We start from the raw sequence: 13,087 nt of genomic DNA on the forward strand, positions 1-13,087 counted from the left end.
TGTAAAGGGTACATTTTTTTACGTTCGTTGTACTGCTTGTTACGATCTTGCGTTGACTAGCAATGAAACAATAAAAATGTAATCATTTTCAATCGAATCACATAAGAAAGATTTATTAAAATGTCAACCTTTCATTCTATTGTGAAATCATCAATAAAAGAATGAGCAGTATGATCAGAGATGAGGATTAAATTTAAAAAAAATCTATAGGGGGTGGAGGAGGGGTGCAATGTCGAAATTTGCCCTGGGTGCTAGTTACCCAAATAACTAATTTTTTCAATATGAATGTTCAGTCTGCATCAGTGTGTGCGCTGACTTGAAGCTTCCTTCCCAATTAAAAATGTATGCTGGACCTGCGACCTTTGCTTTTCGTGGGCAAGAGTTCTACTGAGAGAGGTATCCAAGCATGTCAGTGTAAAAAGTATATTTTTCAGTTTTAATCTTCCAGGGAGTTTCAGGTCACGGTATACTTTGCTGTAGAATGAAAACAGTCCCCTAGACAGTAGTTAAACCATTCTTTTAGTCCCGCACTGTTTACAGAACTTCTGTGAAGTTGGAAGATAGGAAAAGCGGTACTGGTGGAAATAAAACTGTGACGCCCTGTCGTGTGTCACTTTTGGAGAACCAAGCCGGTAGAGCGGCTGTTCACGAAAGGCCAAGTTTTTAGGTTCGAGTGCTGTCCGGCACACACTTTTAATCATTAAATGTTTTATCCATCAAAGCCGTGGATTTGGGATGTTCGTGGGATTCAACAAACAAACAAAAAATGTCTAAGGATGTAATGGAAGATAGCTTTCGTAGTGAACTTCCCGACGTGAGCCCGGAGCGTATCCTGGTCAAGACGTAATGATGTCCTCCCCGTTATAGCAACACATCTGCAGGACTGGAGATCGTACAGAATGGCCTTATTCGCATAATAAGCAACAGTTCACGCTACACTGCGGATATGTAACCAGAAGCTTGTGACAAATGTGTCTTGGCGGAATTCAAGATACTTGCATATCGCCTACACGGGAACGCTAGACATTCCTTGACCTCTCCTCTTGTATTGATACAGCAGGAGAAGGGGCGGGAGGGGAGGGGGAGAGGAGCGGTGGAAGGGAGAGAGGGGAATCTGAGCTACTGCCCGCTGTACCTCGCTGCGGTGGCCAGCGCTTGGCCAACACACATTTCGAATGGGTGTCCGTGTTACGCTGATCTGATCAGGGGCAGCGATTTTCATGTCCATCAAATATCATTTCCTATACCCATCCCACACATTTAAAATACCGTGACTACACTATTGCTTGCGAAGTTTACAACACCAGTAAGAAGTCTGGTGATTCCAACGGAATTTATTCTACAGATTAGAGACATGAATATACACAAATGGTTACAATTACAGAACTGCACAAATACATGCACTGTGAGGACGAGCATTCGTTACGGTGTGAAACTGTCACGTGCTGCAGTCAGAGCCTCTAGATGTTCAAAAGGGCTCTGAACACTATGGGACTCAACTACTGTGGTCATAAGTCCCCTAGAACTTAGAACTACTTAAACCTAACTAACCTAAAGACATCACACACACATCCATGCCCGAGGCAGGATTCGAACCTGCGACCGTAGCGGTCGCGCGGCTCCAGACTGTAGCGCCCAGAACCGCTCGGCCACTCCGTCCGGCCCTCTAGATGTCCTGGCACAGGATGAAAGAAGGCCTGGGAACACTGCTGGGAAACACAATGCCACACGGTTCGTGGGCAGGTCCATAAGACATCGACAGTGATTGCAGGAGGACCAGAAGGAACAAATTTCCGACCGACCACGTCCCAGACGTGATCGATGGGCTCCATGTCTGGCGAATGTGCACCCGGCACAGGAATGATACCCATTGTTGTTTGAAGAAGGCTAGCAGATTCCATTTTATTATATCAATAAAAGTTGTGTTTGTGAAAAATTGCGAATTGTCAGCCACAACAACAATAAATACAATGTTATGAAGGTACACTAATTTTTTTAACAAATGTTCTACTTGTGCGGTTTAAGGGCGGTACACATCCAACTCTAAATCCTGTCCTTCCTACACTTTGTTGACAAGTCTGGAGTAACGGCAGCAAAACCCTCTTTAGTTCTGTGTCTCAACTCTGGCAGATCATTAGGTAGTGGCTGGATGTAGATGTTTTTTTTCCAAAGGAAAAAAAATCACAAGACGTAAGGTCGATGATAGTGGAAACCAGTGGGAAAGAGTTGTGACATATTGACCATTATGACCAATCCAAATGTGAGGGACTTTGACGTACAACTACTCTCGTACAAAGAGACGTCAATGGGGAAGGGGTCAATCCTGTTGCCAAATAAAGTTTTCAGATTCACCTTCTGTTTGGGAATGGAGCCATTCTTGCAATATAGCTAGACAAGCCACCCTGTCACGGCAGCTTCAACGAAAAAGTTGGTCCGTACACTTGACATCGGAACAAAACGTTTAATTTTGGGGAATCTCTTTGATGTTGTACGGATTCATGGGGATGTTCTGACATCCAGGTACGAGCATTTCGGATATTTATCTTTCCAGATAGGTGAAAAGTTGCCTCAGCACTGAACACCACACAATCAAGAAAGTCATGTTCCCACTGCAACACTTCACTTGCAAAGTTATAACGTCTACCAAAGTCATCTGGCTTTAAAGCATGAACCAACTATAACCAGAATGGATGACATGTGTGAACGTTTTTTTAAAACCTTCTACACTGTCGTCTTTGGATACTGTAGTTCAAGACTTGCTTTCCGAACGACTTCTTATGACTATGAGGGTAAGATGCTCTGATACGGTCAACAACCTCTTCAGACATTTTTGTCGTCCGGTGCTTCCGATGCCGATGTCATCCTTCACCAGCATGACTGTGCATCTGTCTGGGCCAGAAACGTGATACAGTGGTTTGAGGAGCATAATACGGAACTCACGTAGATGTCTTGGCGACCAAATTCGCCTGATGTACGAGGTGCATTCAAGTTCTAAGGCCTCCGATTTTTTCTTCTCCGGACTGGAAAGAGATAGAAACATGCGCATTGTTTTAAAATGAGGCCGCGTTCATTGTCAATACGTCCCAGAGATGGCAGCACCGTACAGCAGATGGATTTTTACCGCCAGCGGCGAGAATGAGAACTGTTTTAAATACTTAAAATGGCGACGTTTTCCTTACTTGAACAGCATGCAATCATTCGTTTTTTGAATTTGCGTGGTGTGGAACCAATTGAAATTCATCGACAGTTGAAGGAGACATGTGGTGATGGAGTTATGGATGTGTCGAAAGTGCGTTCGTGGGTGCGATAGTTTAATGAAGGCAGAACATCGTGTGACAACAAACCGAAACAACCTCGGGCTCACACAAGCCGGTCTGATGACATGATCGAGAAAGTGGAGAGAATTGTTTTGGTGGATCGCCAAATGACTGTTGAACAGATCGTCTTCAGAGTTCGCGTTTCTGTGGGTTTTGTGCACACAATCCTGCATGACGACCTGAAAATGCGAAAAGTGTCATCCAGGTGGGTGCCACAAATGCTGACGGACGACCACATGGCTGCCCGTGTGGCATGTTGCCAAGCAATGTTGACGCACAACGACAGCATGAATGGGACTTTCTTTTCATCGGTTGTGTCAATGGATGAGACGTGGATGCGATTTTGCAATCCAGAAACAAAGCGCCAGTCAGCTCAATGGAAGCACACAGATTCACTGCCACCAAAAAAAAAAAAAAAAAAAAAAAAAATTCGGGTAACCGCCAGTGCTGAAAAAATGATGGTGTCCATGTTCTGGGACAGCGAGGGCGTAATCCTTACCCATTGCGTTCGAAAGGGCACTACGGTAACAGGTGCATCCTACGAAAATGTTTTGAAGAACAAATTCCTTCCTGCACTGCTACAAAAACGTCTGGGAAGGGCTGCGCATGTGCTGTTTCACCAAGACAACGCACCCGCACATCGAGCTAACGTTACGCAACAGTTTCTTCGTGATAACAACTTTGAAGTGATTCCTCATGCTCCCTACTCACCTGACCTGGCTCCTAGTGACTTTTGGCTTTTTCCAACAATGAAAGATTTTCCAGTGGTCAAAACATAATCCTAAAGAAGCCTTCGCCGCTGCCATGGAATCATGGCGTCAGCGTTGTGAAAAATGTGTACGTCTGCAGGGCGATTACGTCGAGAAGTAACGCCAGTTTCATCGATTTCGGGTGAGTAGTTAATTAGAAAAAAAAATCGGCCTTTGAACTTGAATGCACCTCGTAAATGACATGGAACCCATCTGTGTCGCTACCGGGCGCCATCACCGCATACGCAAATCAGCGTCTCGTTATTAACGCGAATTACATGACCTGTGCGTAGACATCTAATGCCACGTACCTCCACAAACCTACCTACAAACTATCGAACCCCTGATACGCAGAATCCGTGATGTATTTCGTTCCAAAGACTGACAAACGAGCTACTAAACAGGTGGTCATAATTTTTTGGCTCATCAGTGCATAACTTAAATTACGCTGTAAAGAAGTAACGTCAAAGCATAAGAAAAAGTCACATGGATTTGAAAAAGTTGTGTGTCCAATGATATCGAGAGAAAAAATGAGCTTGTTGTGCTTATAAAAACTGTAAAATTCGATTTTATAAAAACTGTACAATTCGATATATTAAAAGTGTTGGCACTCTTTAACTTTAAGAAGAGTTATATTCGCGTCTGTTCGAACGTTCAAATCGCGTGATTTACAAATAAAAGGCTAAAAGTAATTTTTAGGTTTAATAAAAGTGTAAAAACGTTGCAGTGATCAGGGCGTCCAGGTCGAGTGTATACTTACGGCCTGTATCGTGCAAAGGTTGAAACGCAAGGAATTGTAGAGGCCGCTAGCATACCTTGGAGGCATCGTGGACTGCTTACAGAAGCATGTTCACAGACGTCTAGATACATCTACGAACTTTCGGAGAATTTTTAAGGGAAGCTGTAAGGTAAGATTAGACGCCTTACGCCGACAATGCAAATTTCTGCCAGCATTTAACCCATTATTTCTGAAACTATTAAACAAATCATTACCAAAATTTTAACAACTAAACATATGCATTAAATATATGTCTGTTTTTTCGGAAAAATAATTGGCTTTATACAACACACCATCAATTATACCGCCAGTTATAGACAGGTGTGAAAATCACCGAACCATTAGTTTAATAAGTTACGGCTGAAAAATACTAACACGAATTCTTTACAGACGAATGGAAAAACCCCGGGGAAGATCAGTTTCGTTTCCGGAGAAACGTAGGGACACGCGAGGCAAAATTGACATTACGACTTCTCTTAGAAGATACGTTAAGGAAAACAAGCCTACGTTTATAGCATTTGTAGACATAGATATAGCTTTTGAATATGTTGTCTGGAATACCCTCTTCGAAATTCTGAAGGCAGCAGGGATAAAATACATTACAAATGTAATGTATTGCGAATACATAGAAAGAAGGATCCTTTATTGTATGATTATATGATTGCGGAACAAACACTGGTAGCAGTTACTTCTGTAAAATATTTGGGAGTATGCGTGCAGAACGATTTGAAGTGGAATGATCATATAAAATTAATTGTTGGTAAGGCGGGTACCAGGTTGAGATTCATTGGGAGAGTGCTTGGAAAATGTAGTCCATCAACAAAGGAGGTGGCTTACAAAACGCTCGTTCGACCTATACTTGAGTATTGCTCATCAGTGTGGGATCTGTACCAGATCGGTTTGACGGAGGAGATAGAGAAGATCCAAAGAAGAGCGGCGCGTTTCGTCACAGGGTTATTTGGTAACCGTGATAGCGTTACGGAGATGTTTAGCAAACTCAAGTGGCAGACTCTGCAAGAGAGGCGCTCTGCATCGCGGTGTAGCTTGCTCGCCAGGTTTCGAGAGGGTGCGTTTCTGGATGAGGTATCGAATATATTGCTTCCCCCTACTTATACCTCCCGAGGAGATCACGAATGTAAAATTAGAGAGATTAGAGCGCGCACGGAGGCTTTCAGACAGTCGTTCTTCCCGCGAACCATACGCGACTGGAACAGGAAAGGGAGGTAATGACAGTGGCACGTAAAGTGCCCTCCGCCACACAACGTTGGGTGGCTTGCGGAGCATAAATGTAGATGTAGATGTAGATGTAGATGAGCGAAAGGCTATTTACAACTTGTTTAGAAACTAGGTGGCAGTAAGATCCGAGGGGCGTCAAAGGAAAGCCGTGGTTGAGAAGGGAGTGAGAAAGGTTCTAGCCTATCCCCGAAGTTATTCAATCTCTACACTGAACAAGCAGTAAAGGAAACCAAACAAAACTTTGCAGTAGGAATTAAAGTTCAGCGAAAAGAAATAAAACCTTTGAGGTGTACCGATGATATTGTAATTCTGTCAGAGAGAGCAAAGGACTTGGAAGAGCAGCTAAACGGAATTTGCACTGTCTTGAAACGAGGATGCAAGATGAACATCAACAGAAACAAAACAAGGTTAATAGATACTTTTCTTTCTTCTCTTCTTTCACGTCTCCTTGGGCATTTGCTGAGCAGAAATTTCAGCCTGTCGGACTCTTAATCGGTTCGTGGCTACCAATGTTCTTGCCGCATTCTGCGCTATATTTATTCTCGTCTCTTCCAAGACTTTTATTCTTACTGAATCCCCATCATTGAAGGAGATAATTGCATCACACACGCCCAATCTTAAAGTTTTTATGCCTACAAAGACTTTTTTTTAAAAAAAAACCGTGTCCATACAATGGCAGTAAACGCCTCGTTAACATTTGTGTCTTACAATAAAGGCTTTCTTTAGCAAGTCAGGATTTGCTAAGTCCCTGAATATAGGCTTAATGGCCTCCACAACTGCTTCAGGTACTGAGTGCTTATGTTTGAATTCATCTAGTTTGCTTGCTGCCTCTGCTTTTCGGTACTTGCACCATGTATCCGGTGCAGGCGGGCACAAATTATGTGCAGGGTTAGTATCTGTGGACGGCCTGTGAAAGTCTGTTGCTCACACTGCTCTTTTCTTGTATTTCGAATCATATGTGTTTTTGCTAATGATCTTGCCATAGTGTTCCTGAAATTCTTCAATAACTTTGTCAATAAGCCTTCCAGCATATTTTATCCTTTTTCCATCTGATAATTTGGTGTCGCCAAGTTTCTTTTTCAGCTGACGAAGGCGGGCTCGCATCCTTTTCTTTATATGGCCCACACATTCAAGCATTGTAATAGGTTCATCATAGGGTTTGCTTTTTGAAACAGTGTTGACGAATTTACAGTCTCCATGTTCCAGATATTTCATATTTCGAACTCCTCGCTTTTATTGTGAGCGATGAATAATAGCCATAGCTACCGCTTGCTCCATACTACCACTTGACCCTTCATAGTTCTTTGTACATGAAGGCCAATTTGCACTCTTTGTCTCTTCATTATCACCTACTAAGGTGCACCTTGGCAGTACATAGTGAGAACTTCAAAAAACCTTATCAGTACCAAGACTTGTTGCAGTACCTAATTTATTTTTGGAAGTGTGGCCCATTTTTTGCCATGACCAATTAAATGCTACACTAATATCTATTACACCACGATTCTCACTGACTGCTTTTGCAGCTATAGTTTTCATGTATTCTGTTGCAACAGAGTCTATGCATTTTCCACTAATTTCAGTATACTTCTCATATTGTATAGGTGGGCTTGGTAGATTCAGGAGAGCACAAAGTAGTCTCCACCACTGCTACCTCTCCCAATACACCTAACTTCGTAAAATAACGTCACATTGGCTTCACATAATTCATTATTTGAGAATATGGCAGAAGTTATAAATGATCGATCAACACCACATATTGTGCATATAATTTTAAGTTTATAGACTAATCCAATACTGGCCAGTCACATCTTAGGAAAGCACTATATCTCAATGTCATAATTTAAGTGCTACAGTCTCTTTGAACACAGGTGTCAAAACATTCAAATCTATATTCACATTTACACCATCGTTTTCATGGGGAGGTAATGTGTCTTATCCGCAATGAGCTTGCAGTTTTTTTTCCGATGCACTGGTACGAGTGTCAACAGATTTATCGCGACTACAACTATTATTTTGCACTATTTAACTACTGTCCAGAACTGGTGTAGTTCTATAGTACCCATTTCCCTTGTTCTGTCGTCCCGTAATGATACGTTTTGGTTTAGTCATTTTAAATGAAAGGAACAACACACAACAGTTTCACTATAAACACAGCAAGCTAACAAATATCGAAATATTTGCTTTGTTTTCAAATATTTACAAGCATATGTTGCTTTCCTATATATTTATTCTTTAATGAAATTTGTCATTAAAAATACATCACTTTTTTAAACCAACAGCTCAATTCATGGAATAAATAATAGAAATAAGGATTTAAAGTCACTTACTGCTCTTATACAAAAAGGTGTGCATTATTCAGGAACACACATTTTCAACAACTTGCCAGGAGCCATAAAAAGCTTAACAATCAATGAAATTCAGTTTAAGAGAAGCCTAAAGGATTTAATGATTGCCAACTCCTTCTACTCCATTGATGAATTTCTCTGTAGAGAATGTGATTTGTGTGTATATATATATGGTTGCCAACTCCTTCTACTCCATTGATGAATTTCTCTGTAGAGAAAGTGATTTGTGCGTATATATATATATATATATATATATATATATATATATATATATATATATATATATATATATAAATTCTAACTTCTGCACCATTTCAGTGCAGTAATGTGTTCATTGTAAATATGTATTGTAGCAGTTCTCTTATATGTTTATTACCTTATAAATAAAAATTTAAAAAAACATTTGTGAATTTAGTAAATGAGTGTTTGTAAAATGATTCTTTCATATAGTCATCATTAAAAAAAGACGATCATTCCACTTGGGACCTGTGGAATGCTACATTAGCTAATTTGTTTTTGTTGTAAATATTTGTCATGTATTGTTGTTTTTCTGACATGTTCTAGATCCTGGAGGACCTCCTCACTATGGATCAATTGGAATGAAAGTAAATCTAATCTAATCTAAAACAGCTAGCACACTTGAGTTCAGTGACGGCAGCCATCTTTAACGCAACTGCCGCTAGCGCTCCTTACGGTGCGATTCGGCACTAGCAAACTACGCGAGACAAAACTTGATGTATTTCCCTCCAAATTGACACTATAATCACCTCTGTAGGTACTATGAATTAATGTATATTATTTTTCAAAGTTGTCAAGTCCTTTTTGAAACACCCTAAAGTTTCTGAATCACCACCCTTGTTATGCAGGGCTTATCACAGAAGGCGACGCGACGCCACGGCGCGACTGCAGCGCCAGCAGAGCGCGGCGGCGAGCCACTGACCTGCCCTGCTCGCCGCTGAGCCCGAAGGCGACGTACTGGTCCTCGCGGATGCGCGCGTCCAGCTGCACCTGCACGCCGTCGGCCATCATCTGCCAGCGCACCTGCAGGCGGTCGCCCAGCAGCTGCCGGCAGTTGCCCGAGCCCACCTCCTCCACGTCCCCGGGCGCTGGCGCCGTGCTGCTCGTCTGCGGAAAACCGCCACTCTCCTCACTAGCTGCGTGGGACGCTTCTGACGTAATTCTCATGTACAAAAAACGATGTAGGGTTGTGTTTAAGATCAAGAGACAAAATATTAGTATTTTTATATGTCCATCCTTGTGATTGGAGGTCTGACGGACTTCGACTGTTCACTAATGTAATAAAATGGAACACCTACAGCCGTCCTTATGATGTCGTTCATTTCATGGCTACCAGTTTTGATGCTTCAGTGCACCATCTTCAGGACTGTATGCATAAACAGTAATGACAGCATCACCAGTTTACCAGCCATGCAATACAAAGATAGATTAAAAACAGAATAAGAATCAAGGACAAGAGTCTACAATTCAATTTACAGTAATCACTTGATGAAAGCAACAGCTACAACCATTGCCACAAAGCTAAAGTGTACCATTACGAATTTGCACTGTATCATCATCACTGTAATGTGTGGTCGAGCCTGTTACTATGGATTTGGCAATGGTAGTGTCGGAAGGTGGCTGGATGCCCTTCCTGTCACCATCCCGTATCCCCCCCCCCCCCCCCCCCAAGACAGAAGAAGTGTACCTCAGCTGTCTGCATCTAGTGTAAGCCATGAAATAGTGCGAGTCTTGTAACTGAGGCGGGACATGGGGACCAGCCCAGTATTCACATCACGAGATGTGGAAAACCGCCTAAAAACCACATTCGCCGGGCGGATTCGGTCCGGGCCCGGCACGTCTACCCAAGTCCAGGAAGCAGCGCATTAGTGGTCACGGCTAACCTGGCATGTCACGAATTTCCACTATATACATTGCACAAATATAGTATTTATTAATAACTTCATTAATTAAATGGTGATGGCCTTGCTACAGTGGATACACTGGTTCCCGTCAGATCACCGAAGTTAAGTGCTGTCGGGCGTGGCTGGCACTTAGATGGGTGACCATCTGGGCCGCCATGCGCTGTTGTCATTTTTTGGGGTGCACTCAGCCTCGTGATGCCAATTGAGGAGCTACTCGACCGAAAAGTAGCGGCTCTGGTCAAAGAAAACCGTCGTAATGACTCGGAGAGCGGTGTGCTGACCACACGACCCTGCTATCCGCATCCTCAGCTGAGGATGACCCAGAGGGCGGATGGTCCCGATGGGCGACTTGTGCCTGAAGACGGAATGCTCATTTATTAAATATTCCATGATTTTTATTATTATTTAATTAATGAAGTTATTAATAAATACTATATTTTTACAATGTATACAGCGAAAGTTCATTATACTATACTTTAGCTACGTGACAATGGATGCATCTGTTGTTTTTATCAAATCATTACTGTAAATTCACTTGTAGAGTCTTGTCCATTCTTATTCTGTTTTTAATCTGTCTTTGTGTTGCATGGTTGGTAAACTGATGATACTATCATTACTGTTTATACATACAGCCCTTAAGCCATAAAATAAATGATACCATAAGGGCGGCTGTAGGTGTTCCATTTTATTACAAAATATTAATCATCCCTTGAATTGAACAATGTGGTCGCCATGTGTAAATATAAAGCTTTAGGGAGCTTATATAAGTATTTTTCACTTTTTTTATTCATATATTTAGTAATAAATGTCAAGAAATTCAAATATAACAAATATATATCTATGTTTCAATCTACACTGTCAATTATATATATATCAAAAAAAGTTTTGCATCAACCCGGTTCCCGGAACTCCTGAAGATAGACGTTGACTGTGGATATTGTATCACAGACACAGTCCCTCTGACTCTTCGGAGATCTCACTAAACCCGCCCATAGATATAAACAATCATGCATTATCAGCGCCTATTAGACGGAGGGTGTCCGACAGCCGATCAGTTCCAGTCATTCCACCAGGAAGGAGGTACATCGCTTGTGTTGTCTGTAGTTCAACCATGCCTCGACAGTCAATACCGCGGTTCGTTCGCGTCCGCACGTTACTTTGTGCCAGGAAGGGCTCTCAAAAAGGGAAGTGTCCAGGCGTCTCGGAGTGAACCAAAGCGATGCAAAGTTCGGACATGGAGGAGATACAGATAGTCAGGAACTGTCGATGACATGCCTCGCTCAGTCCGCCCACGGGCCACTACTGCAGTGGCTGACCGCTACCTACGGATTATGGCTCGAAGGAACCCTGACAGCAATGCCACCATGTTGAATAATGCTTTTCGTGCAGCCACAGGACGTAGTGTTACGACTCAAACTGTGCGCAGTAGGCTGCATGATGCGCAACTTCACTCCCGACGTCCATGGCGAGGTCCATCTTTGCAACCACGACAACATGCAGCGCGGTGCAGATGGGCCCAAAAACATGAGATTGGACTGCTCAGGATTGGTGTCACCTTCTCTTCACCGATGAGTGTCACATATGCCTTCAACCAGACAATTGTCGGAGACGTGTTTCGAGGCAACCCGATCAGGCTGAAGGCCTTAGAGACACTGTCCAGCGAGTGCAGCAAGGTGGAGGTTCCCTGCTATTTTGGGGTGGCATTATGTGGGGCCGACGTACGCCGCTGGTGGTCATAGAAAGCGCCGTAACGGCTGTACGATACGTGAATGCCATCCTCCGACCGATAGTGCAACGATATCGGCAGCGTATTGGCGAGGCATTCGTCTTCATGAACGACAATTCGCGCCCCTATCGTGCACATCTTGTGAATGACTTCCTTCAGGATAACGACATTGCTCGACTAGAGTAGCCAGCATGTTCTCCAGGCATGAACCTTATTGAAAACGCCTGGGATAGATTGAAAAGGGCTGTTTATGGACGACGTGACCCACCAACCACTCTGAGGGATCTACACCAAATCGCTGTTGAGGAGTGGGACAATCTGGACCAACAGTGCCTTGATGAACTTTTGGGTAGTATGACACGACGAATACAGGCATGTATCAGTGCCAGAGACCGTGCTGCTGGGTGTTAGAGGTACCGGTGTGCACAGCAATCTGCACCAACACCTCTGAAGGTCTCGCTGTGTGGTGGTACAACATGCAAAGTGTGGCTTTCATGAACAATAAAAAGGGCGAAAATGATGTTTATTTTGAACTCTATTCCAATTTTCTGTACAGGTTCCGGAATTCTCGGTTCCGAGAATTCCTCAACCTGTACAGAAAATTGGAATAGAGTTCAGAATAAGCATCATTTTCGCCCTTTTTATTGTTCATGAAAGCCACACATTGCATATATATATATATATATATTGAGCATGCACATGTGCACACCATCAGTAAATGTGCAAACTATTAGAGTTGGAATTCTCTGAGACACACAGAATGGCCACTAGAATGCAGTAGTGTTGAAGGTCTCGCTGTGTGGTGGTACAACATGCAAAGTGTGGCTTTCATGAACAATAAAAAGGGCGAAAATGATGTTTATTTTGAACTCTATTCCAATTTTCTGTACAGGTTCCGGAATTCTCGGAACCGAGGTGATGCCCAACTATATATATATATATATATATATATATATATATATATATATATATATATATATATATATATATATAGTTGGGCATCACCTCGGTTCC

General features: G+C 42.6%; 1 protein-coding gene and 1 pseudogene across 1 annotated transcript in view; one reads left to right on the forward strand and one right to left on the reverse strand.

Annotated features, from left to right (window-relative positions):
- LOC124787789 (protein Skeletor, isoforms B/C) overlaps positions 1-13,087 on the reverse strand; it is a 694,854-nt gene that overhangs the window by 97,251 nt on the left and 584,516 nt on the right. Inside the window, exon 7 of the mRNA XM_047254691.1 lies at positions 9,366-9,550. Coding sequence (XP_047110647.1) covers positions 9,366-9,550 — 185 coding nt within the window. The remainder of the gene's footprint in view (positions 1-9,365; positions 9,551-13,087) is intronic.
- LOC124790281 lies at positions 10,399-10,516 on the forward strand (annotated as a pseudogene).

This window comes from Schistocerca piceifrons, chromosome 3 (genome assembly GCF_021461385.2).
Source record: "Schistocerca piceifrons isolate TAMUIC-IGC-003096 chromosome 3, iqSchPice1.1, whole genome shotgun sequence".
Taxonomy (NCBI): Eukaryota; Metazoa; Arthropoda; class Insecta; order Orthoptera; family Acrididae; genus Schistocerca; species Schistocerca piceifrons.